Here is a 27,611-nt window from a genome sequence, read left to right on the forward strand (position 1 = left end):
GTAGCAGAGCTGAAGATTTTGATTGGGAGTAACCCAGAGGGACAGGGTTATATCAAAGGAACAGCTCAGTTTGGAATTAGACAGGAGGGGAAATAGATATACTGAAAAAAGGGTGCTGAAGATGGAGCTGGAAGGCAGGAGGGGAAAAAACAGCATAAAGAAGATTCATAGATGTGGTGAGAGAAGACATGCAGAGTTGGTGTGACGGGGGAAGATAGGGTGAGATGGAGGCAAATGACCTGCTGTGGAGACCCCTAAAGGGAGGAACTGAAAGAAGGGAAAAAAGAAGATGAACTTATCTCCATTCCCCAAATCCAGTATTGACAATAAGCTGCTGGTTTCACAGTAAACATTTGTTCCAATGCAGAAACGCCCATAGTTTTATTCAAGAATGTCCTATAACCAGGAACTTTGAGCAAGGCATTACTTTGTAATGCTTAGTCCTAGCAGCCTGTAAGCTTGTCAACAACCTACCAAGTAAGCACTCACTGACCCTTGACCCATATTTAATCAATACATACAACAGAACAGGAGCCAGAGCAGAAAAGAGGCTTATACTAGAAGTAAAAAGCAAGAAATGACTAAAGCAGACAATATGACTGGGATATGGATGCATTTTATGCATCTGTCATTTTTATTGGAAATGAGTAATGCCACTGTATCAAAATCATTGATTTCAACAGGTCATTTACAGATGATGAAGGAGCAGAATGTGCTGCTCCTTCACCTCTGGACATCAACATGATTTTATTCAATTCACCCACAGCCTTCTTGTTGAATGCGGCACTCGTTAACTCCCCATTGATCCCTCTGTTCCAATACGGCGCCCGAACTAAATCGTCACCCCCTCAAACACTGCATTAGCGCCCGGGGCCAGGAACACACGCACGCACACCGAGTTTCGATTTACCTGATCTTTAATGTGAAATCAATGCTACGGAGGAGTTTCTGTCTTCTGCAGCTGCTGGAAAAAAAAGACGTACAATATCCACAGCTTGCAATTAGTGATATCTCGAAAATCAGATGAGGCAAGTCTGTCTGGGAATCACCGTCATATGACCACTTGAATAATTTCCCACTCCAGTCATCCTGGCTGTTTTTGGACTCTCTGCTATTCTTCTGAAATATTTCAGAGTTCAGTCACGTGCTGCATGGCACTCAGATGCACTCCAAAAATCAACCAAGCTATGTGTGATACCAAAGCTTTTACTTTTTTCCCCTCTAGAGGCACACACTCCATTAACCTTTATCCATTTTTTTTTTAAAGTGCATTGGCACTTTTTACCCAAATAGTGCAGAATGCACTTCCTAGCAAGGATGCAAGTTTTACATCCAATGCACATTCACTTAAAGCTATCCTATACCTTCTAGAAAGCGCATACACGAAGCTTTCACTTAAAGAAAGACAGCATATTTAGAGTTACCTCTAAAATATTAAAAGCTAGAGATGACAAAACACGATGCCATGTGCAGGGAAACAAAATAAATAAATAAATATTTTGTGGCATGTGAAAGCTGCCCAGTGTTCATAATGAAAGCAGGATTAGTTTACTCATTAATGCATGAAGAATTCTAATCACCCCTAAAATGTAAGCAGCTACCACTGACTGTGAACAAACTGCAAGTTGTTAAAGCCAGGCAGCCCTTATGTGCACACATCTAATAAGCAAACCGCGATCACTCCTCGCGCCGCGGCTCACATCCTGATTGCTCCGAGCTGGATCTTGTTATAGATATCAGCGCTTCCCACTAAGCTACAAGTGGGTTGTGCCGTGTCCTTGCACTCGCCAGTAATTGCTTTGGTAATTTTAGTTTAGTTCAGTGTTGGGGTAATTAAAACAAATTGAGGAGATAGTGTAGACAGAGATCTCTTGTGGCTCCTTGCTCGGAGTGTGGAGAAGTTTAGTGAGGTCATATGTTGCGATGTTTTCAATTAAGCACCTCTGTACTAATGAGGGTGCTCGGGAGCTTGAATATTTATGCAAAACAAGGCTGCTAAGTAGCCAAAACATCTATATTTGATCAAATGCTGGCGTTTTGAACTCCACAAGTTCATTTTTTTCCTCTTATTTTTACCTGAACTGATCACAAAGACAAAAGCCTTTTGATGTCAAATGAAATTAGATAAGGTGACCAAAGGTGTTTATTTTGTTTATATTTATATCATGTAAAAAATTATACAACGTGTTTGAAAAAATAACTAATACTTTCTACATATTGTGACTGTTGCAATTAATTTGAGTAAATTACATTTTTCCATGAGCAATATTAAAAAGCAAAAACAAAAAAAACCAACAAAAAAACACCAAGGAACTGATGTCACATCATTGAATCTGACTGTGTCAGAAAAAGAGAATCTCTTCATTTAGTCTTACTCCACAACAACTCACATGTCCTAAAGTCAGCCCTGCTGACTCTCCATGATAGCAGCTTGTGGAAAGGGCGGGAAAACATCAGATGACCGCCAATCAGGAAGTTCAAACGCGGCCCCGCTGGAACTGTGTATCAGGAATTTACAGAAACAGCTGATGGGGTGCCGTTGCACATCAAGATGGCTGCTGAGCTGTTCCCAGCAGGTGGAGACACAGCAGGTTTAGCATCACGAGGACTACCACCAACACAATGAGAACCTTCTGCAACCACAGGGTGTTGTCCAGCTTCTGCTCCAGCCGTGAGGTGCAGGCTGTGACTCGCATTAGCTGGTGAGACAAAAACTGGTTGAATGACCTCGTTTATGCTTCTAAAGTGTTTTTCAAACAGGTCGTGGAAACATGTGTGCAGGGAAAACAGGAACAGCTAACTGTTACGGTAAGAACCTCTCTTTGCTGACAGAAAAATTTTAGAAAATGAAGTCAGCATGTTCTCCATGTGTCTGCGTGGGGATTCCAACTTCCTCCCATAGTCCAAGAGCATGCATGTTAAGGGTGATTCTAAATTTGCTGTAGGTATGAATGTAGCATGAATAGTTGTCTGTCTCTCTGTGTTAGTCATTTGTGTGATGAACTGGAGACCTGTAGTGGATTTACCCAACTTTTCATCCTACTCCAGTCTGTGCTGAACTGAATAAATGGATGGATGGATGAGTGTCTGTTGCTTAAGTGGTGTACACACAGGTAGACATGTGGCGACCAAAGACCAAGAAATGCCAACAAAATACAGGCACTGTTAGCAAACTAACAGTTAACTGTTCCCACGTTAAACTTGAAAGATACTGTTGATTGCCATGTGACAGGGATGTATATTCATTAGATGGTTACCAATGGAGCCAGAGTCTGAAAAGTCTGTATTTATTTATTTTTTACACCAAAACTCACCGCTATATTTAACTCCTGCTGCTCGATTGGCATCGTCTCCATTGGGTTATCCTTAAAAGATTTAATTGCTGATTTAGCACTCTCCAGAACATGACAGCGCAATCTGTAGGAAAGACAATCTAATTAGTGTAGGATATCAGGAGGATGCAATCATTGGTCCACAGGAGTACTGTGTGGCAGAAACATAGTCCATCTTCATTTATTTCCATCATTTTAGACTTCAGTTAGCAGCTGTAATCCTTGTTCTGCGCTATACCCTTTTTGAGCTCGTCACAATAGCACACAAACTAGTTTTCAACTTAACTGGCCCTACAGCTCAAAGCTGATATCCAGCTGCAGTGTAAGTAGGTGGAGTTCCACTTCCACCACCTTTGGGATAGGATCCACTTTAGGGAAGCAGCTGAATGATATTGAGGCTGTTACATTAGCAAACTGGCAAGTGAAACAGCTGGTAGTGAAAATGAGACAGGAAGGGCTGGGACTAGCAGGTTAGTTGTGAATTAACTAGAAAAAAATAAGTCAGACAAGGATTTCTTCTTTCTCTCAGCGAATTAAACGAGCACAGAATCTAAAATAAGCTGCCAAATATACTTGGGAGGCATGCCAAAGTAAAAGCTTGGCATTACGTGTGGCCAACACGTCACTGCAGACCTGTGTTCCATGATTTTGGTTTTCGGTACTTCTTTCCAGAACTGTGAAAGATCTTGTGATCCAGCATTTTCCATCTCTGCAGCCATAATCAGAAACCTGTCCTGTGGAGAGGCCTGAGAACCTGCACAAAATCAGGCAGAGAAAAACAAAAAAACAAAAACATTAACGTAAGCACAACTCACCGAGACAGCTGTTGAAAACTGAATAATTCGATTTTTGTTTCAGAAAATGCAAAAAAAAAATTTAAATTGCTCTTAAAATCAACAACAAAACTAGTGCAGCTGACTGATTTGGTTCAGACACAGAAACAGAAGGACTATGTTCACAGAAGCCAGTGTTAGATGTGACAGTTTTGGGGAGAAGAAACCCCCCCCCCCCCCACCACAGCATAAAAGCTGGGAAAAAAAGTAACCCAAAATAAGCTGCACTGGTTCCTCTGAGCGAGCTATGTTCAGCACATCATAACCTACAGCTGACATTTCGGTGCTTGAAGGGCACAAGCTGTTTCAACTCACGCAGCACTGTCAGTTGTCTGATGGTTTGTTTTGTAGAGATGATTCTTTTATCAGTCTTGAAATATGCATGTCAGGCAGGAGAAAGTGGCTTCCTGCACTTTAGGAAGGTAATACACTGAACCTCTTGATTATTCTGAGGTTCAGCATTTAGAAACATCTGCTGTGAGAAGAGTGCAGAGCTTAAGTGCAATACCTCCATGCAGTGACACAACTATGTCTACTGAAGCTCCTGGCTCACAGCAGCTGCTGCTCGGCTTCACTCTATACTTGTCGGGCGCCGTGGTCCGCACCTGTGAAGACATTAGAGGAACATTTAACAATGCTTTTTTTTCTGTCTCCTCAATTTATTGAATACATAAACGCAATAGTTAGTCTGTGAACTGTGAGATCAAAGGGAACTGGTGCATGAATTAACTGTAGCAAGTGCCACATGCTTTCAGACTCACCTTAAAGGCCACCTGATTTTTGACCACATTGTTCAGGATAATTAAGCTTTTCTTTTCAGTCTCTCCAGAACCAAAGCTGAGCTCCTCTGCAGGGCTGAACAGAGAGATAAAGAGTAAAAAAAACCTCAGAGTGTAGCAGGAACTACATTAGACTGCTACATAGGTGGAAACCTGAGACACAATTTTATTCTTTTTTATTAAAAATGTAGCCAAATGTTTTGACAATGGAAACCTCTAACAAATTACCTTTTCCAGGATTTTATTTAACTGAATGAAGAATCTGCTTCTTTAATTCACTGTAATTAATTGTTAACAATTTTATCATTGAATTAAAAAAGGAAACATAATAACAGAACACTGTGGTACTGAACGAGCATGGTACATCTAAACCAACCTTTACTTGTTTACTGTCCTCTTTAGCCAACCTAAACAAGTTATGTTACCGGCGCTCTGCTACAGCCCTTTTGAAAGTTTTATGACTTGTTCAACAAGCTTAGCTGCAGGGCAAAATCCGGCTGTTTTGTAAGTTATAAGGAGGAGACTTCAGCATGGGTTGTTTTTCCAAAGTCTGTTGTGTACCAGAATATCAAATGGTAAATGGCCTGTATTTGTATAGCGCTTTTTTCTAGTCCCTAAGGACCCCAAAGCGCTTTACACAACCTGTCATCCACCCATTCACACACACATTCACACACTGGTGATGGCAAGCTACAAAATCAAGAACACTGATGTTACTGCTACAGGAAAATATATTTAAAATAAAGCAATCTAACTTAGTATCCGGAATCAAGCTGTCCATCTTACTAGAGGGAGACCTCCTGATATTATGACTTGGATTAAAAAATATGAAATAAAATGAATCCCTTCTAGCATTTGATTTAGTGAGATTTGTATAACGTTGCAAAGGAAGGAACGAGCCATAGGAAACCTGTAAGGGGTCACGTATGCTTTGCTTGTCGTTAGCTCACACAGTCTAACTTGGTGATATATATATATACATGCAGCATGCGATTTGATGAATTTGGCCTTGGTGCACATTGCATACTTATTACAGCGGGATCATATTATCTGCTATGCATGTATAAAGCTTCTCAATGATGCAGCTTGGCTGTTTTATGAACTAAGACCGCTAAGAACAAAGATTTTTTTCCCTTTTTTTCCTTTTCCATGTCCCTTATGGTAGGGAAAAAGAAAAAAAAAAAGAGAAAAAAAAAAAGAGTAAAGCATGCTTGATCTCAAAGTGAGTCTTTGGGCTCTGCAAACCTCTGGCAAACACAAGATCAAAGACCCCTACTCTCTCCTAAAGCCCCCAGTCTCGAATGAAGGCTAACACAACTCCCAAACATAATTGCATTTAAGGCTCATTTTAATCTGTTTATCAGTATAATTCACAGCCCAGAGCTGTCAAAATCCTCACATCAAAGCTTTAGCTTTGTAAACACAGAAATCAACAGACATTATTCATGAAAATGAAGAGTACATGAAGAGTACACATTATATACGCAAAATATTTACCCACGAAACAACCAGATCATTATGGGATTGTTGTACTCCATACTGAAATGCATATCTTCTGAACTCAGCAATCAATTTGCAATTTAATGAAGGTTCAATTAAAATATATGTTCTGTTTGACAATGTGTAGGAGGGGGACTAGCACACCTTTCTTGAAGATAATTGATCATTTGCCAGTGTTTCTTACTAATTAGCATAACACCAATTCATCTCTAGTCAATGAGCAATTGACTGTCAGCATCCTTAATTCCTGCCTCTGTTTGAACAGATCAGTTGAGCTATAAAGGTACAAAACATCAATAATGACTTCAGATGCAGTTAATCTTTTTGCATATGGCTCTTCAAGACATAGACGTGCGAGTCAACTGGTTATACCTAGTTACACGTATATTACAGCAAATCTTCCTTGATGTAAGGGTCCTGAACAAGCTTTGGCATGTCTTACCCAAAGGGAATTGGCAGAAATATTGGAAACATGGGACAGACTCATAGATGAACCCATGTAAACTGTGTAGAACATCAAACCAGTTACCTTTTGGTGACCAGATAACACTTCTGGCTTTAGGTCTCCCAAACACAATAGAGTTGTCGTTGCAGAACAAAGAAGCTGGCTGGTCTGTGTATTCAACCCAGGTCCACATCAGCTAGACTGATGCATTCACAGCCAACCTTTGCTGTTTGCAGTTAAAACTGATTCTGGCATGTTTGCCCGGTTAGTGCAGTTTTTTTTTCAGGCTGCAGGGAAGAAGGCCAAGCAAATTCTGAAGCAGCTTAAACAACTAGGCTGGGTGCACCTGCAGAGAAGCAGAGTATGCTAGGTGCAGATCAGACCCCAAGAATGTTTTACGTGTTTGTTTAGGGTGAGGTTCATTTCTAAAGCTAGTATATTTTTAGTTTAGCTTGTGTGAAACTGCAATTGAATCGTGGTCCAGAGTAAACAAATAGAATTAATATTGGTCCATATTGGTATACTCTGGTGTGGTGTGGAGTTTGTGATAGCAGAGGTGGGAATTTAGCATGATTTACAAAAAATATATCTAGTATTACCATAACAAAGGGAAGGAATCTGCAAAAGCAATATATGTATATGTATATATATAGTCCTGATCAAGTTTAAGACCACTTGAAAAATGACAAAAAAAATGCTATTTTGCATGGTTGGATCTGAACAAGGTTCCAAGTAGAGCTTCAACATGCAACCAGAAGAAATATGAGTGAGACAAAACATTTTTTGAGCATCCAATTTATTGAAAACAACACTTAAGTTTAGGACCACATGCCTTTAAAAGGCCAAATCTGTGCAAAAATGTGGATTCATTGTCATTTTCTGTCGGGTAGTCACACTGTCATGACGTTCTGATGGCAAAAGCAAAAACTCATTCCCTTTTTGAACAGGTCGGGCTGCTGAACTGCATAAGCAGGGTCTCTCGCAGTGCGCCACCGCTGCTGAGGTGGGATGCAGTAAAACAGTCATTTGGAATTTCTTTAATGATCCTGAGAGTTATGGAACAAAAAAAGTCAGGAAGACCCCAAAAAATTTCACTAGGACTGAGCCGGAGGACCCAATTGGCAATAATGTACCTTGATGGTCCTGATGGCTTCCAACGTTACTGATCAGCAGTTACTGATCAGCAGATCCCACCTGAGATTTTTTTCTGCGTGCCACAGTGGAGTGGACGCCATAATGGATAGAGCTTCAGGAGGTGCAGGGGCGTCAAACGGCCGCTGGCTATGCACAGATTTTGCAGAGAGCATCCCTCATGACTGAGGGCCCCTCATCTGTGTGGTAACAACTGGGTTTTTCAACAGGACAACACTGTTGTTGCATTTTGAAGCGCTACTTAAGATCCAACCATGCAAAACATGATTTCTTGCCATTTTTCAAGTGGTCTTAAACTTTTGATCGGGACTGTATTTCTGCAGAAATGTTAACCATGGAAACAGGAATGCCTATTAGCACATGAATGTGGGGATGCTCCATTGCTGGACAGTATCCTACTCAATGAAATTTAGTAGTTCATTAGGTCCATTTAAAAGTAGCTGATAGTGGAATTCCCATAGTAGTAACCCCCTCCAAGACATAATACCAATAATTATGGTATTATTCATCAAAAGAGAAAAAGGAAGCGCTGCAGGGCTCTAAAGGCCTGTCTGACAGGTGATCTTCATTAGGGTACCAAAGAAAGGAGGAGCTGCTGAGGCACATCATTTTTTAATAAAAATATTAGAACATAGAATATTAGTTCTATGTTAGGTTTTTCCCATGAGCTTTGTGTGATACATTCAGTAAATGTAAACACATAAAAAGCATTACAGTGCTGCATGACCCGATGGCTGTTCCCTGAATATGATCTCGCCATGTAGTCCACAACACTGATGATGCAGAGTGACATTCAAAAAGCTTTCCAACCCATCAGTTACTTGTCAGTCTGCAAGACTTCATGGTTACTCCCTTAAGGTGTGTTTGCAAAAAGCTAGTTTGAACATGAAATGATCTACAACTAAATGGCTGCAATTGTTCTGTCATTACTATTACACTGCTCAGCAAGCACTTAGCTACTGGGATTCTGTTACCTGTATTTTAACGAATTTTATTTGGTGATTCCTAATCTGAAAGCAGGTGCTATATTGCCACTGAAAATACACTTTCTACATGTTCATATCGACTTTTTTCTACCAAATTTGGCTTTGAGCGTGTGAAAACATTTTGAACGAACAATATCATGGAAACCTGAATACAAGCATGATGGGTGACTTCTGTTGGTTCTTCGCAAAGAGAGATGGGCGTTGTGCAAATTCCCTGCTGACTCGGCCTCAGGATGTCTAGAGGCAAGAACCAAGCGCACCCAAATGAGCGCACCAGTGATCATGTGCGCATCACGCAGAGGGAGAGTGAGGGACGAAAAGCAGCAGCAGAGCATGGCAGTTGTAGTATAAGCGCAAAAGCCAAGTGGCTGCTCATAAGGGGTCGTCTTGTTGGGGTTTTATCTCACATGTTGTATGGTCTTGAACAGTGTAGTATTAGAATACAAAGGGAAAAAACAGCAGATGTCGCCTGCCTGTGACAAAGTTATGGGAACTCTTAAATGGTAAATGGCCTGCATTTGTATAACGCTTTTCTAGTCCCTAAGGACCCCAAAGCGCTTTACACTACATTCAGTCATTCACCGATTCACACACACATTCACACACTGGCGATGGCAAGCTACATTGTAGCCACAGCTGCCCTGGGGCGCACTGACAGAGGCGAGGCTGCCGGACACTGGCGCCACCGGGCCCTCTGACCACCACCACCTTAAATTTAGGTGTCCAAACTAATGCAATCTTGATGAGCTATAACCTACCTAACATCTAACAGAGAACCTTTGAAGGTGGTCAGCGGCTTCCTGGCACCTTTGGTCCTGGCGCTTGCATCTCCTTTATCGTTGTCCTCTGACCTCAAACTTTGTTCCAGAAAATTTACCTGAAAGAACAAAAAGCATTTGATTAGAGAGACACACAATTTTTGTCATGTGACCATTATCTGTTTTTTTCCCCTAAAAATGAAATGTGTGACCTTTGGCATTCATACAGAGAAAGCCGTCATTGGATTCATGTACTGGCATTGATGAATAGTTTTTTTTAAATGCTCAGATAACGCAACTTAATATAATTTTGCATGGGAAATTCCTATGATGATCCCTGACCGTCGTTCCACTTAGCCTCCAGAGGGAACACACAACCACAATTAGCATGTCCATGAAGATGAGGAACCAAAAGTGATCCACAAACTTGTGACTTCTGACAAAACAAAACAAACGAAAGTAACTGAGGAGTCACAAGATGACTCATATACAGCTCATAACGTCAGCAAATTGCTTAAACTTCGACCCAAATTATTCACACAAATCTCAAGACCACACACCAGCTGACAGGATAGACGTTTCAAAAGGGCTGCATAAATGGTAGTTATTTTAAAGTAGGTCAGTTCGGGAAATGGATGCTTCATGGTGTGTAAAACAGTTTGTGCAGCAAGCACAGCAGGTGAGGAATCGAGGGGGGAAAGGAAGGTGGGCAGGGGCAAAAGTGAGCAGACTCTACACGTGACAGTATTTTCTGTGACTCAGAGAGGAAGGGAGCTTAATTTCATGGCTGACCATCATGCAACTGCCAGAATGAAGACATCAACCGCTGATGAAATGTCTCAATTTATTTATCCATTTAAAGAGCAAGCTTAACAAAATGAAATGCGAGTAGAAAAATGTAAAACATAATCAAGTTTGAATTAAAAAGTGAAATGTTTTACTGTCTCATACAGATAGTGTTTAACAGTTATTTTAGTGATAATATCATTGGCATTATTTCTACTAGATCCATACTCATACAAAATCTCATTACTTGTTAAAAAGAAACAAAAGGTAATTAATTTTGAAAATTACATTTAAAAGGAATACACTGCCATAGCTGGGTACAAGGAATTAAACTAAAATTACAGAAATATGTGATTTCTACACATTTTGTAAGGCACAGAAGGGACTGACAAATATAATAAAGTAAGAGCTGATCGGAGTGTTTTTTGGTGAAACAGTTCATATCAAGGCACAAAATAAGATTCTCTGTGTGATTAGCAATGCTAAATAACAAACTTAAAAAGAGATAGTGTTAGAGGACAAGACACAGACGGCTTTTGTGAAAAGCTGCCTCAAAGGCAGGCAGGATTAAAGATTTAGTGCTATGGGTTAATAAGTTGGTCTACTGTAATATAACAGTAATTACCTTGGCAGTTTTTTCAACTGAGAAGATACAAATAATGTGAAACTGCTAATGATCAGCAGTGAGTGTGCTACGCTTTCTCCACAGCTAATTAAACTGTGAAATGACTGTCCCACTTGGTTCGGCGTTTACAGGACATAGTGCAAATGATAAGCTTCTCATTATTAAGCTGACATGCCTTGATAACAAGGTCAGAAATGTTATGCTTTCAAACGGAGGGTCAAATCGAAATGTAAGGTCCAGGACAGGTCAAGGGATGAACATGTCCACGGGTGGTGATGACATCAGGAGACTGTGAGGGAGGTGCACTCACAATAATTCGACCCACGTGAGTACACCTGCCTTTCCAGCCTGCAGAAATCTTCCGGACATTGAGCTCCTTGTGTAGGCGAAATCCTACACTTCCTTACCACATCCAGCCCTTGTTTCAAAACAGAAAGAAACTCAATTAGCTTTCTGAGGCCAAAAAGTTGTGCTAGTGATTACTGGTATCCAGAAGAATGCAGGTTGAGGTGCATGGTGCTGATGGAGGAACAGTCTTGTATAGTGACACAAGATGGTTGAGGAGCAGAAACGTCTGCACAAGCACTAAGGAATGCGCTCAGACGGGCTTGAAATTCCAAGAGTTTCCAACTGTAAAAACACAGTGATTCACTCATAGTATGGACTACCAGAAATCAGGTGTAGCAGAATTGAAAACATGATGAACCCTACTGAGCAACCTGCTGATGCACAAGCTCTCATCTTAACATTGTCCACTTCTGATCCCATTCAAGTGCTTTGCTTTTATTCTATTGTGCTTCCTTTATCTACCCAATTTGGTCTTTTTCCAACAGGATAATAAAGCAACACAAAAATAAGTGCTAAGTGGTTATTATGCAGGTGCTGTGGATAATATGCAAACCTTGAATAAAGATGCCCGAGGCTCAAAAGGGAGTGATGGTGAATAACGTTTGCAGACTTAATTTCTAATGGGGTCTGCAACCTTAGGCGAGTGTCAAAATTATGCTTAACAACAGCTTACATGAATTTTTAATTACCATTACAACAAATTACCTGTCAAAGTGGAACCACTACTCTCTCACCCTGAATATTCACAACACCTAAGAAGCCATATTCAGATATTTCCTCCGTGTGTGTAAAGTGTCATCTCAGAGTGATTGTGTAACTTTACTTTGTCAGGCAAGCCTCAAAAATATCTTCAACTTTTCCACAGAGCTGACGCAAATGTTTTGATATGAAACCGGCCACCTCAGAGGCCTGCAGTACAATACCAACGTTTGGGAAATAACATTACGCAATTCATGGGATCTGTGCACGTTTTGATTATGTGAAGTTTAGGCATCTCTAGTCAAAACAATGGCTGAGAGTTTGAGGTGATCTCACTTGTTACACTAAGGACATTAAAAAGCATCAAACTTGTGACTGGAAATGACTGTCTGATGTGTATATCCCAGCTCTGAAAATCTAAACCAGTGTGGTATTTATTAAAACACACTAATACAATGTAAGTGCAACTTTCTTTAACAGGCGCTTTCAGATAATGAGTATATGCTAAAGTAATCCATTTGATAACATCCCATCTTCTTCCAGCCAGGCACTTTTTGCATGCTGCTCACTTGAAAATAAGCAAGGTTGACTTGGAAGGGTGGACTTAACACTCATTTGCAAAAGGTGCTGTACAAGAGGGAGAGGGAGGTGATGAGGGCTCCAACACATTCAGTCTTTGGGGCATTTCAGCGATGGTGCTCCATCCTGCCAGGGAGAAGGAATCCAGTTCCAGCATGGAGTGGCTTAAGCAACAAACTCAACAATCTTTTAGTTCCTTGTGTGGTTGACAAAGACTGCTGAGTTTGAGTTTGAGTGGTCCATCTGTGATGCAAGAGCTTTGGATATGCCTGCTGCCAATTACATTACAAGTCACCTTCACAGAGGCAATAGGTAGCAGCTCAATGTTTACAAAAATCAGAACCATTACCTGCTGGAAAGGAACCCAATTACATGTTGTTACCTTGTGTGCAGTTTAAAGAAACTGAGTGAAAGAAGGCACAGGATGAAATAATCAGTGACCAAACCTCACCTAATCTCCCTAGAAGCAGAATGCTTCACTACCCAAATCTAAAAAATGTTCAGAACTCAGTCTCAGCTGACATCGCGTACGTATTATTGTAGGGGCTATCTTACAATATAAAGCACCTTGAGGCGACTGTTGTTGGGATTTGGCACTGTAAATAAAATTCAATTGAATTGAACTTGAGAGCAGCTACTCTAATAACAACAGAAACACTAATCCTGCCAATTATATTAGCATCAGCATTAAAGATCACATTTATTTATAGGCAATCAGATGCGATCAAACTAACTACACATATACTAAGTGTTGAGTGCCAAAGTACAGACTTGCACAACACCCAGGGAGCAGTTTTACTTTATACTGTTGTGTAATTAAATTGTGTACAAAGTTGAAATTATTTTTATCCACTATTTTTTTTCCTTTGTTAAAAAAAGTATATTAATAACTAAAATGGAAAGAAAATGTACCTTTTTGGGCTTTACTACAACATCTGAAGTGAAGCTGGACTCAAGGGCATCTTTAACATCCAAGTCACCTTCTTTGCTCTCCCTGTCATCATCACTAACAATGGGCCCGTTGTCACAGATGGGTGTTTGGAAGTCATCGTCAGGAAGAGGTGGGTAACTATACTTGAAGGAATCCTAGAACATAGCCAAATAGGTTAGGTCACCACATGCATGGTTATTAAAGAGTAACACTTTTTCTAACAGATTAATCAGTAAATATGATTTTGGTTATGTAAACAAAGAAGCAAAGTAACTAAACTTGTGTTTAATATTTAAAAAAGTTAGATTTCTTCATCACTGGCAAGAAAACTAATGCAGATACAGAAGGGAAAAAAAACAACATTTAACCCAGTGTTGACCTTAACACTTCACACTGCATTTGAATCCTAATCTTCTACATCATGGTCCACTTAACATGTTCCACTGTTACTTTCTAATAGGTCTTTTTAGATTCTATACAAAATGGTAGCATTCATCTGATCTGCTCTGAAAAGGACTTGTGACTCGTGAAGTTTCCCATCACATGTTAGATTTTCTAAAGCCTAAAATCAGAGCCCAGAGGGGGTAGAAGACTCTAATTCCCTCTCAGACGACTTGAATTACAACCTGCTGAAAGATTATTATGGATTTTCTTTTGCTAAATCACACCCAAACCATGTGGCCTACCCCAGTTTTTAATATTTATCACACTATAATCCCACTGGAGTATTGACCATTCCATTGCTAATGCATCTTTTGTTAAACTAATTAACGCATAATTTAAAACCATTTTAAAAAGCCATAACATACCGTTCCACCCATGTGAGGTGGCAAGTACTCGGGGCCTATGTATGTCTGGACCTCAGATTTGGATGCAAACCTAAGTTTGCTGATTGCCTCTGGACCCAACCACGACTTCACAATCTTCCACGCAGCTGTAGCAGACACAAATGTTTTATTGTTGAGACGTCAGAATCGTAAAAACTAGTAAGGACTGCTTGAAATTTGGAAGCCACAGTCTTACCATTCAGAATCCAAGGCATATCCACTATTATCATTTTGGCTGAAATGATTAAAAAAAAAAGGAACAAGTTAGTAAGAATAATGTTTCAAAAGATCCAGATGACTTACATGACTTTTGTAACTTACATAAAAACTTTGGATAATATACTTTGAAGCAATTAATGATGTACTTCACAAACTCCATGTCCTGAAACACAAAGTGGAAGAAAGAAATTTGTGATTAATACCACACAAAAGGCTTAAAAAATAAAATATGCATCAACAAACCCCTTTTGCTGGGGAAATTTTTTTTCCCTCTCTTAACAGCCTCTACATCTGAAGCGACCCACTTAATATTATATGGAAATTCATTGCATGCTCCCCTTCTGAGTGATCCCCTGCTCAGCCTCTGTCAACCATTGTCAGAGAAAGTCTTAAGCACGTTTTTTCTCCATTTCTGAACGGCAATATTTTTTTTCACAAAAATTGAATCTTTTCCATCTAGCTTTTTTATGCCATTTTGCCATTACTTAATGGTAACACGCACATTTAACCCTCAACTTTTATCATTACACAATGCCTTAATTACACAATCCTGCAATCCTGCTAAAATCAAGTTACGTAAAAAGAGCTCCCAAATGGCTCAGATTACAGTGCATTTTCTCAACATAAATAATAAAAGGGCTTCTGATTAAAGCCCCTTAGACAGGCACAAATTTTAATCTCCAAGTCAAATGTTCAGTCACGTTTTAAACAATTTTAGATAAATATGAAAAATCTTAACCTCATTGTTTTATGATAATTTAAATTATCAGACAAACAGCAAATACGTCAATAGTAATAACCCCTATATCGCGGCTCAGCTTTACAATTGGCTAGAAGCCTCATTGCTATGCAGGAAATTCACTCCCAACCCATAATGAGATCATACTGGCTAGCTTTGCGCTGGCTCATACTGTGGTTCAACGGGTCTCAATAAAGCTGCTTTCCAAACTGATCATCTAATCTACTCATTTTATACAGGAGCTGCATAGCTATATATTCTTTTTGCCTTGTTTGTGTTGGTTTATTCGTCTTTAATTGAGCAATTTTTCTAGGAGAGAGCCAAGCCAATGAAATAAACTCGCTGACAGAGCCCTCCATCAAGGAGCCAATGCCTGTGACACAGCGAGCCTAAGGATTAGACGGCCCGCTCGAGCTGACCATCAGGATTTAAAGGTTACTTTAATCTCTAACGTGTAATACCATTGAGGAGTATCAGCCCCTGCAAGTCCACAGCTCAAGAAGCAAGAAGTATGAGGAAGGTAAACAACATTGCAGTGACAGTAACAGGAAAGCAACAGACTTATACCTTAGAGGAAAAGACTGAAAACATAATGTGAGTTTTGAAGACCTGGATTAGACTAGAGCACGAACTGTAAATTATTTAAACACAAAAGACTTCCTCTTAAAAATAACTTTATGGACTTACTACATTGCTGAGGCCAGAGTCCGTCATGTCAAACACAACGGTTAGAGGCATCCCAGGTTCCTTCTTTGCATACCTCTCCAGCCAAAAGGCAACATACTTTTTCTTGTCTATGACAGTCTTTGCATCCTTGACATGCAGCTTTACCTTAAACCAGACTAAAACACAGGAAACAAATTTTAAGTTATCATATTTCATTTGTATTTTTTTTTCTCAAATTGGGATCAAACATTTTTAGTGGGAAAGATAACGTTTCTAACAAATAAAGGCTGAGCTGAAGAATCTCTTTTAATAGAGCAAGTGCATACAGAGTTTGTTGCCCTCTTTGTCGTAGCCATGGAGGTAGACAGCCCCAGTTTCGAACATCCATCTGGGAATAGTGCTCTCATTAATGTCTGAAACACACATGAGGACACTCATTACATTGTTATCCAGTGCTCTCATTCAAAGAATAACAATATGCAACATGACATTTTAGGCAAAGGGAAGAATCTGTCTTGTATCTTTTAGACTACTGCTGCCTTTAATTTCTTTGCCTCAAGGCGCAGAAAATCTTTAATTTGATTATTTTGTGTTACCCTAGTTATTAACAAATAAAACAGCATAAAGTGTATGAAATATACTGTGCTAAATTTCTGAATCACTGCATGGTCCTTTAAAGAAGGTCACTAATTTGCCACATTTTAAGAGTATTATGAAGTCTTGCTATTAAGGGACCTAGATTCCCAAAAGTAGGTCTTTCTAAAACTTCCAAAATTGATGGAAAATAGCAAATTTTCTGTTAATGGATATAAATTCACCCCAGCCCCCCCTTAAAAAAAAAAAAAAAGGCGAAGTCCTTGAATACCTTGTAGACTTTACTGAAGGAAACTTTCTAAAAACAACTGTTGACAAATAGAATTTGCTATTTAAAAAACAGACAGTTACTCTGAAAAGTTCCTCACAAGAAACAGTGGGGATTGTTCTTGGGTGTGTGGAGAAACTGGCGTTTCCCAAACAATGATGTTCTGTCTGAACTAATGCCAGGGAAGCACAAAGACAAGCAGCGGTTTGTACTGCGGGCTTATAGACATCTCAAAATGGTAATGTCAATATTTTCACTTTTAGGAAGGGCTTATGATTTTTGGGGCTCAAATATAATATGCATGTAGCACTGGGAATCGAATATTTTCCTAGTATTGAAACTATAAATTGTAAGCATTAACAACAGTGAGGTTACATTGTTATACTGTGACATATTGCATATCATATCAGCACCTTACCATTTACCCCATACTCTTTTCTCCAATGAAGACTTTCATCAATCATTTTCAAGGCATCATCAACATTATAGATCCTCCATGTCAGGTAGCCCTCCACCAGACTGTCATCTGTCTGAAGCCTTTCCACGTCCCTGGGGTCATACTTCTCTGTTGAATCTGCAAACATTTACACGCAGACTGAATCACATGACAACTTCAAAATCGGTTTCAATTTCAAAGACTTAAACTTTCCCATTTAAAATTCTCATAGACCCACAATGTCCACATTGTGCCGCAAACTCAAATAAAGCCCCCAGGAGGCCATGGTGTGACGGCTTAGCCTAAAATTAGTCTAAAAACTAAACTGCTACTCGGGGCAGTAAAGAGCTAACGCTTATCTGGGCTCTGGGTATTCGGGTCAACGTTTAAGCAACAGGGCGTAAAGTAACAGTTAACTATTTAATGTACAATATCTGAATGTATGCAAGCTAGATGACAGCAACCAAAATGCATTCAAAAGCAAGATATGTTATTGTCAGCTTGCCCGCAATAACTGTGCTACCTTGGAGCAACTCATTGTTGAATCTCTGCCTTGTCTCTTCGATTTTCTTTTCAAGGTCCTGTCAAAACAGAGTTGGTTCAGGTTAGAGTCGTCTTTGGCTTTAATCGTATAGTCATTTATGACAATAAGTGATCAAAAATAAATAAATAAATAAATAACGGTTATCAGCGATACCTGCTCTCCTTCGTGTGGCTCAACTTCAGCCATGTTGAGCTGTCCACTGGTCTTTGGCAGTTCCGTGTACTGAAAGCGAGTTAGCTGACTGTTGTTTGTATGAATCAGTGCGAACTAACTGGGAAACTGACGCCCTGTCGTTGCCATGTTGGCTCTACCGGTTTAGCCACACCTCTTCGCGTGGCTCTTTGTTCGTAACCGAGGGAGTGTTGAATTGTGTCCAAGACCTGTTAAAAGCCTAACTACTCCTACAACAAGTCTGTTTAGATAAATGTTCCAGGTAGCGACACATTTCAACTTCCGTGTCGGTGCATGGCTGTTTCGCTTACAACTCTCACCCACAATGCATTTCGTCTGACAGGAAGCGTTCAGAGACCGTTGGCGCGCTACTTCGAGTGTGACCTCGGTGTAAACAAAAGTTGACACAAGTAAAATTAGCGTGTATTTAAACTTGTAACACCACCGTAATGAAAGTGACAGTTTCGAAGTTTACATTAACGTAGACTAAAGGTCTCAGAAGGCGGAAACGGACCCTTCTCTGCTGCATGATGGAGAGTGTGCTCTCGGAAGATTTGTATCGAAATCCCCATCGGCTCTCCCACTGTGGAAAGACTATCTCATTTAACTGCAAACGGGCTCCGGGCACAAATGACAACGAAGGAAGCGAGTTAATATTCTGCAGTCTTTCATTTGAACGGGAAGGGAACACGTTTCTGAAGGCAGCTGACGGAGCGGCTGTCATCAGCAGGAAAAGATTAGCTCATGTGGATATTGTGAAATGTAAAAGCGTCACGGACGCTCAGAAGAGAGCCACGGCGCCATGTGTTTTAGTGATAAAGAAGAGTGAGAAAAGAAGCAGTTTTCAGTACAGTCTTCTCACACTGAGCTCTTCAAACCGACTGGAGCCCTGTGTGGAGTTTAAACTCCCTTATCAAATGAAGGGGGCTGTGTATATTCTCCAGGGTCCAACTGTGTTGTGGAGGCATGAAGGTGGTGTCCTTTATACATCCCCGCAGGCAGAAGGAGTGAGACAGGTTCCCATTCATTTCTCCCACTGTGTTGTAGGTGAACTCCCTCTCCATAAAGGACAGGTGTTTGTTCTCGGACTGCAAAAGCTTCCAGAAGAGTCCACTAGCCAAACCCTTGGCTATTTTGTTGAAGATGGACAAGTGTTTGATGGCAGTGTGATTTTACCTCATCTATACATTAGCATCACACAGTGCATCTTGGTGGTTGCGGCTGACAGAGTGGATGGTGTGCTTAAATGTGATGTAGTTGCAGCAACATCTAATCGGCAACTTGTTTATTTTGAGAATGGAGTAGTAAAAGATGTTTGTCAGTTACCCTTTGAGCAACCTGAAAATATTCAGGTAGTTAACACAGGAAGATATGGTTCTCTGTTTGCTGTATCCTTTTGTGAGGGGCATGTTTGCACCATATGGAAGGAAACTTTTCAGGTAGGTTTCATGATCTTTTTACAGTCCAAGTCTCTTGTCTACCCCTCATTGTGCTTTAAAAGTTTTAATAAAGTCTACTTTGTTAAACCATCTTCTCCAGATAGCTGCCCTCTGGTCAAGTGTCACCTCCATCCATGTGGATGACTTCCTGGGGTGTGGAACAGACCAGATGCTGCTGGTTTTTAAGGATCGAGTTATAGCATTGGAAGAATTCCTCATCACTGACCTTTGTGGTGTTTCATTTTCTGTAAGCATATTTTTCTTCTTATGAGTGATGTTCTTCTTCCTATTTCCACCAATTTCCCTTTCGGGGGCGTGGGGGGCAAATGTGACAAGCCGATCTATCTGTGATGGATAGGCACCAGCAACACACAACTTTTGATTGGATAAGCGTTTAAAAAATGTAATGAATGAATGGAAGACTTAATGTTTTAGTTTACAGGAGTTTTTAGTTTAGGAGTTTTAGGATTTTTTTTAAGTATGTCTAACTGAAAATACATGTTTCAGCATGGCCAGGACACTGAAGCACCAAAGACATCCCCTCCTCCACCAGAGAACTATCTCCTTACACTTAAAGCTTTGGAATCAAGACTGCAGGTGAGTCTTTATAACACATTAATAGAGTAGGTGTAGAAGCACTGCAGTAATATTTTTTTTGTGCTAATGGTCATACATTATATGGTCCAAAGTATTGGGTCAAATTGGCCTCTTAATTTTTGAATTCAGGGTTTTTCATTGCAACTGATTTCACTTGTGTATGAAATCAAGAACTCAGCCATGCAGTCTCCCTTTACAAACATGTGGGTGAATAAGGGGTGGTTCTAAAGGCCTCATAGAATGTGAGCAGGGTACTGTTATAGGATACCACCATTGCAATAGGTCAATTTGTGAAATCTCTTCCCTAGTAGATATTCTACAATAAGCTATAAGAGCTAACTGTATTGCAAAATGTATTGCAACGTGGAAACATTTAGTGGGGTCGCCTATTGCTAAAATTTGCTGACTCAAAAACTTCAGAGCTCTACACCTCCTCTGGCATTAACACCAGTATAAACGCTGTGCACCGGGAGCTTCATGGCATGGGTTTCAAAGACCGAGCAGCTCCTGTAGGTGTAATGTGTAGATGGCCCAGTACTTTTTTCCATATGGTTTATGTATGTAATAGATTGCCTTCAGGGGTCACACAGTGGTGCAGTGACTAACAATGGCGCTTCACAGCAAGAAAATCCTGGGTTTGAAACCAGTTGCTGGCTCCCGCCTTTATGTATAGAGTCTGCTTGTTCTCACTGTGCCTGCATGGGTCCTCTCAAGGCCAGTGACATGCATTGTAGGTCAATTGGTGATTCTAAATTAGATGTTTGTGTGAATCCTAGTGAGGATGGTTGTCTGTCTCTATCATGTGTTAGCCCTGTGATGGACTGCTGATCTATCTGTCTTCACACCCAGTGACAGTTCGGATAGGCTCCAGCAATACATAACTCTGAATTGGATAACTGTTTAAGAAAATGAGCAAATTGATGAATGGAAGACTTTATGTTTTAGTTTAACCATACGAGAATGATGGTTACAGCATTCTATTTTATTTTTTTTCATCTGAGTTACTTCTGATGTGTTGTGTGATAAGTCAGTGTTGTCTAATGGTTTGTAACACTTGGATGTATTTCTATATGCATTTGTTATCTAGCAAAGTAGCAGTGACAAATTAAAGGAAAAAAATCAACATAAAGCCTCTTAATAAGGGGTTAGGTTCATCTGCCATCAGAACAGCTGCATTGCACCAATGCATTGATTCTTCAATTCTCTGAAACTTTACTGAAGGCATATACATACCATTCTTTAAAAATGAATTGGTGACTTTCATAATGGCGGTTCAGAGTGCTATTTCACATGCTAATCCCACTGTGTTTGCAAGAGCCATGTCATATGATTCAGATCATTTTTCATTATTAATGAACTGTTCAGTGAACCCTCAGGCCCTGTGGATGGAGGTCTTGTCACCCTGGAAGTGACCACTCCCACTTTGTACTGATTGTATTGATTTTCAGCAGTCTTTCCCTCCAAAGGGACTATTGGACTCAAGCTGTGTCAGCAAAATGCCCTTATAGCAAAACAGAGCAGCAAGATCTCGTCACTGTAGGGGTCAAGGGTTCAGGGTTTTCCTTTAATTTGTCGTCCTTTTATATCAAAATTGGAAAAATATTTTTTACACACAGTTTATTGTGATGCTAATTTGATTTAATCCATACTGGCAGTCACATTTGCTGCATAATTAAAGACCTGATGATGGTATTTGTATGAGATGTTGACCCCTCGTGAACCTAATTTAAATTACTCACTGTGTGTTAAATTTATAATGTGCCCTGTCAATCAGATATGATTTGTAATTTAGAGTGGATTGACTGTGCTTCAAGAGCTTCAGAGAGAAGTGACAGTGAAGGAAAGCGTTCTACGGCAGTCGGTCAAAGCCCTTACTGATGTGGTCTCAGAAAGAGAGCCTGTTCTCACACAGCATGAGCAGGTACTACAGTAATAACACATCATGCATGCTTTGTTGAAGTGTATTGAGAGAGTAAATTGTTAAACTTAAGCTCGGCATACACTGTGCAATTTTTTTCAGTCACGTTATTCAGCTCCTGCTCAAACTGTACGATTGAATCGCAGGGGTTAGAAGTTTGTAGGTCACGATGCAGGGTCCCACATTATACGGCCCGATGCTCTGATGCGACCTGAGTGCTCACACTGTGCGTCCATAACATGAAGCTTATAACACAAAATCTGTCTCTCGCTCTCCCTTTCTCTCCCTCTCTCTCCCCCTCTCTTTTAATATGATCTCCAGGAAGTTGAAGTGAACAAACTGTTGGCCTCTTAAATCGAACAAACACCCACAACAAATGCAGTGTATTCCCCAAAATAAATGTTTTTCAAAGAAAATTTTCAAATACTTTACATCCTTTTTTTTTCTTTTACCTGCATCATTGCATCTGAAGTCTGCTTTTTAAATAACATTCATAAAGTCCACTGTGTCTGTGCCTAAATGCCTGTTGTTCAAATTGAAACGTCTGACATAAAGTGCTATTGCTGTCAGTGCTGTCACACACTTGTCATTGCTGATTATAGTCTTTGCACTTTCCGTCTAGGAAGGGCTTATTGCTCTGTGGGACTCTGATGATGAGTCAAAGAACGAGGCCTTGGATGACAAGATTCACGACATCCCAGCGGTGTCTTCAAAACCTCGAATTGACAAGCTGTGGCATCGCACCACTGAGGGCCGAATGGTTGTGGGAGTGATACTAACTACTGACAGATCAGTGTAAACATGATTTCTTTGTTACATTTTTAAAAATTATTTGATGGACAAAGGTCCAAGGTTCTGAAACGCATTATCTAAACATTTAGTAGTGACGCCTCTGAAATCTTAATCTGCTTGATACCTTGTCACTCATAATCTGTTCGTGTGGTTGAGTGGATCCATGAGTGTAGGGTGAAGACAGAGGCAACAACAAACAACATGGCATTCTGTGCTTTAATCAAGTGACAAGAACCACAGTCCAGCTGTCAGACGGTATCATTGCTGTCTGATTAGATTTATCTGAACTTAAACAGTTGCTGTTTGCTGTGAAATAATGTGGAATAAATCACATTACTTTGCGCTCGATTAAATCAGTAAGAAACTCTAAACATTATCAGCACTAACTGGATAGAGATCCTTTTTTTGCCTCTTTGATTGCCCCTCACTACAAAGCAGATACAGGGTGACTAGGTGGTCACCATGGCAACAAGTTTTTAATATCTTTCCAACCTCCTTATGTGGGAACAAAAAGCTATCAGATTCCTCCATCCACCTGTTACCGATTTTTCATTTGAGAACATGTGAAGGAAAGCTACTTTCATGACGGTCTCAGGTGCCATTTAAGTCCCACACATTGCTGTTTTGATTGGTGTACTTGTACAGCTGATGTAATTTCACTGCCTGGAAATAATCAATTCACAAGCAGTCGCACATTCAATTCACAGACACACGCACACATCGTCTTTACTGTTATATCAATTTCCACTCTGAATAGCCACTATCTGTGTGATATCTGATTGTTAGTGATGTGCTATTTTTGTTCCAGACCAGTGACCAATGTGAGCTTATCCATCCTGACAGACACGGGCCAGTGCTCAAGGCCCGCAGTCATCCAGACCCAGAGCCAAGTGTTCTGGCTCCCTGCGGCCTGCTCCTCGCCATCATCATCCTCCTCCTCTTCCTTCTCTGCCTCCACATTCCCAGAGCCCCCAGCCAAAAAAAGCAAGCAGCACAACGCCATCAGCACCAATGATCTCAACGCATGCAGAGTGGCTGTGACTGCGGTGACCAAGCTGACACCTCTGTTGAACTCTGGCCGTGTCAAGTGCCATGTCATGCTCCATTACATCCAGACACCAGATGCTTTTTCCTTCATGAGCAACCAAAGACCAGTTGTGTTGCACTGTGGCCAAGTTGCTTTAGACATTCAGAACAATTTGCACACCGAGCTGCTTAAAACTCCCCAACTCATAGCAGGTAAAAGCACAAAGGTGTGCGACTTGTGATTTTACTCCTGACATGTAGATGTTAACAATTGTTTTGTTATTTTCTCCAGATGAGGTTAGAGAGGACTTCCTGAGTCTTTTAACTGTGCTGGATCACTGGGTCTTCCATATAGACTCTCCTGAATACAGCTTAGGTGATATAAATGGCTGGATTCAAAAAAGAGTGGGTTGTAAGAAGATAGAAGTGAGCCCTCAGTATCTACTATTAAATTCTTCAGGACCATCTGCTCTCATGCTGCTGAACTGGCATCAGATAACCCCTTTCCAGGGAGAGCTGCATGTCCATTCCAGGTAAATAAGTTTCTGATGGCTGATACCAGTAAGGCTGTATTTCTGACTTCTGAGATGTATAGTTACAATTGAATTATCAATTTGGAGATTGAAAGGAGTATTTCTTGTAAATCTTAGAATTTAAGGGTACCGCATGGACCAAATAAACAAACAAGAAGAAAGAACATCTGTTACCCACAAGGATCTGTCCTATGCTATTACATTTAGTCTTTCTATTCTGCTATTCCTTATATTTTCTTTTCTAGTTATCCAAAGCTAGATATTACAACCTGTAATATCACTGCTCAGTGCACTGAGCCACTTCTACTAGGGATTGTCGTGATGTATTAAATTTTATTTAAAGAAAAAGAAAGCATAGTTCTACGAGTAGAAGCCTCCACTGCTCAATTTATATTAACAGATTCAAAGCTGAAATAGCTTTGAAGTTGACTAAGATGTATGTCAGCATGATATACCACTGAATATCAAAGAGATTAAGATTCTCTGGAGAGCAGAGCACTTAAAATTACAAATCCCCAAAATAAACTCTGAACTAGCAGCTGGTTGTGAATCAGCTGACAAATGACAAAAAAAGATTTCAACAAACTTAACTTCTTTAAATGTATTGTGACATGAATTATGTAATAACTTGTGAAATGTCACCTTTTTTTTTTTTGTTCACATGCAGCCAGTTACAGATGTTCCAGTTCTTGGACTCTCTGCTGGCGTACCTCCCCGAGTCCTGTTCCATCCAGCCTCTCAAAGGTGCTGGAGGTAAGGGTGCATCTAAAATGTTTGCCTTAGCGCTGGAAAAAGAGCTGGTGTCTCTCAGAGAGTATGCCTCATTACTACTCTGCGAAGAAGATGAAGAGAAGCTAAAGGAGAAGTGCTTTGGATATAAAGAAACCCCTGATGCAGGTTCTGTAGAGGGGCTCCAGAAGTGTAGAGCGATGTGCCAGAGGGACTTGGAGAGGAGCAATATGAAGTTGAGCCCCCTGGTGGATGTGGGGCAGTATCGTAGGCTGATCCAAAGCATGTCGAAAATCCAACTTAATGGGGATTTGGCAGCACTCTTAGACATTCAGTTTTCTCCACTAATGTGCTGCAGTGGTTTTCATGGTTAAAAATCCCACCTCTAAGTAGCTCTTTATTTCTTTATTGTGTCTGGTGTAATGACTAAAAAGATACATTTTACCACAAATGAGAACCTAGTATTTATGCCTTTCTAGTGTCTATTGATAAAAGCCTCAGCCCATTTCAATTGGACCATGTGGGATTCTTAAAATGACACCTTTATGATGCAGCCCTCTGTTTAATTTATTTTTCTATTTATGTCCTTTTAGATTAATGTGTTCAAAAATGCCCTTTTATGTCTGTTGCTGCCTGCAGCCACATGCTAGACAGAGATCACTTTCATCCAGGAGTCAGAAACAGTTTGTGTTATGAATAAAGACACCACATGATGGTTTTGCGACGCTTTATGCTTCTCCTCACTGTTTCTCCTCACATAGTTGACTGAAAGCTTTTAGTGGTACTTTCCCCTCATGGTTCGGTTATTTTTGATGCGTAAGGATGTAAAGAAAAAGAAGTCCTTGGAAGATGTTTCTGCTGCGATGCTGCACAGCCTGTCAGTGCTGTAGTTACGATGCCATTCATTCAAGTAAACATCAAATCGTACTCAAAACGGCTCGATACTTAAGGCTTGTGACAGCTTGAATAGTAGCGTTGGCTAAAAGGGAGGGCAAGAGGTTATTTCCTCCCAGTGGAATTTAATTTAGTTTGTTCTGGGAGCTACTCCATCTGTATGTAGTACTTTTTTTTTTTTTTACACCTTTATTTTCTCTGCTTCATCGCGTTAAATGCTACCGCAGGATTCATTGTCACAGAATGGGAACATAATTACTTAAAGTGGGCCTATTGTGAACATTTTTGTAACCAGACGAGATTGGCAGGATTCACAGTTCGCAATAATGCTTGTTTAAGATAAGATAAGATAAGATAAGATAGAACTTTATTAATCCCTCGGGTGGGTTCCTCTGGGAAATTCGACTTCCAAAAAAAAGCACAGCAACGACCGAAGTTACAGTTACAGAATTGTTATATATATATATATATATATACACACACACACACACACACACACACACACACACACACACACACACACACACACACACACACACACACACACACATATATAATACAGAGACAAATATAAATAAAATATACAAAGGGGATAAATAGAATAAATAGGAATAAAAAATAAAAATACAAGTGAATTGCACATTTCAAGTATTGAGTCTATTGCACTGTTGACTATTTACAAAAAGTATTGCACAAGGTATTGTACAGTGAGGTGAAGAGGCACTACAGCTTAGTTGTTCCCCCCTCCTTTGTCCTCCTGTTTCCTGTTTCCCCTCCCTCTCCCCTCCAGAGAGGAGTTAAACTGTCTTATACTGGACATTTCTTTATAAGGCAACTCTCCCCTTCAAGCCATTATGTGAGCTTGTGCCTTAAATTATAATATTAAGAGCTTCCCTCTATCTTTAACATCATACAGAGAGAGAGAGAAAAGAGTCTGAGCGTTTAGCTTTTTAAAAAGGTTTAACCACTGTAAGCACAGTATACAGAAAATAAGGACAAGCATAATGTATCACATTTAAAAGATTCAGATTATGAGGGATTCTTTATGTCCTACCATTTGATGGTAAGACTGCTGTGAGCTAATGAATTGTTAATTGAAAATCCTTTATTTTGTTATTTTATGGTACAAAATAATCCTCGAACTTCAGCTGCTATGCAGGCTGATCATACACACCGGCACGTAGTCTCTCACATACAGAAGGAAGCCCATCCCCTTTTGTCTGTGATATAAACACCTCTGTCACTTCTAGCCCCGAAGAAAAACTTTGAATCCTCTACAGTAAATAACACCAGTAAATGGCTGGAGGGAAACGGATCCACATGTGGAAAGGAAAATTCAATTGTTTTGGTATTCCCTTAGAGCCCTGAGTGCTGCCACACAAATAAAAAACATGGTTTGTCGTCCTATTATTTCCTGTTAAATTCTATTTACTGTGAGTGGTACAGGACCTCTGCAGGGTTTCTGG

At 40.1% G+C, this 27,611-nt stretch overlaps 2 protein-coding genes across 2 annotated transcripts; one reads left to right on the plus strand and one right to left on the minus strand.

The window, feature by feature from the left end:
* Nucleotides 1-598: 598 nt before the first annotated feature.
* mospd2 (motile sperm domain containing 2) lies at nucleotides 599-18,543 on the minus strand. Its single transcript, XM_086267648.1, has 15 exons — nucleotides 18,200-18,543; nucleotides 18,026-18,083; nucleotides 17,485-17,640; nucleotides 16,531-16,617; nucleotides 16,226-16,380; nucleotides 14,902-14,962; nucleotides 14,777-14,815; nucleotides 14,563-14,687; nucleotides 13,735-13,908; nucleotides 9,786-9,904; nucleotides 4,927-5,020; nucleotides 4,674-4,770; nucleotides 3,966-4,086; nucleotides 3,315-3,417; nucleotides 599-2,699 (listed from the first exon to the last, which is right to left on the minus strand). The coding sequence occupies exons 1-15, from the start codon at nucleotides 18,230-18,232 to the stop codon at nucleotides 2,547-2,549; spliced, it is 1,575 nt and encodes a 524-aa protein (XP_086123774.1). The 5' UTR covers nucleotides 18,233-18,543; the 3' UTR covers nucleotides 599-2,546.
* On the plus strand, nucleotides 18,216-25,975 carry fancb (FA complementation group B). The gene is made up of 8 exons (XM_086267647.1): nucleotides 18,216-19,656; nucleotides 19,757-19,903; nucleotides 20,164-20,253; nucleotides 22,046-22,174; nucleotides 22,794-22,966; nucleotides 23,772-24,202; nucleotides 24,282-24,522; nucleotides 25,190-25,975. Exons 1-8 carry the CDS (start codon nucleotides 18,745-18,747, stop codon nucleotides 25,623-25,625), a joined length of 2,559 nt encoding a protein of 852 aa, XP_086123773.1. The 5' UTR covers nucleotides 18,216-18,744; the 3' UTR covers nucleotides 25,626-25,975.
* Nucleotides 25,976-27,611: the final 1,636 nt, after the last annotated feature.

This window comes from Aulonocara sp. 'chitande type north' Nkhata Bay, linkage group LG16, assembly GCF_057382095.1.
Source record: "Aulonocara sp. 'chitande type north' Nkhata Bay isolate Kocher_YH1m ecotype deep benthic linkage group LG16, A_spYH_male_GT1.1, whole genome shotgun sequence".
In the NCBI taxonomy this organism is placed as follows: domain Eukaryota; kingdom Metazoa; phylum Chordata; class Actinopteri; order Cichliformes; family Cichlidae; genus Aulonocara; species Aulonocara sp. 'chitande type north' Nkhata Bay.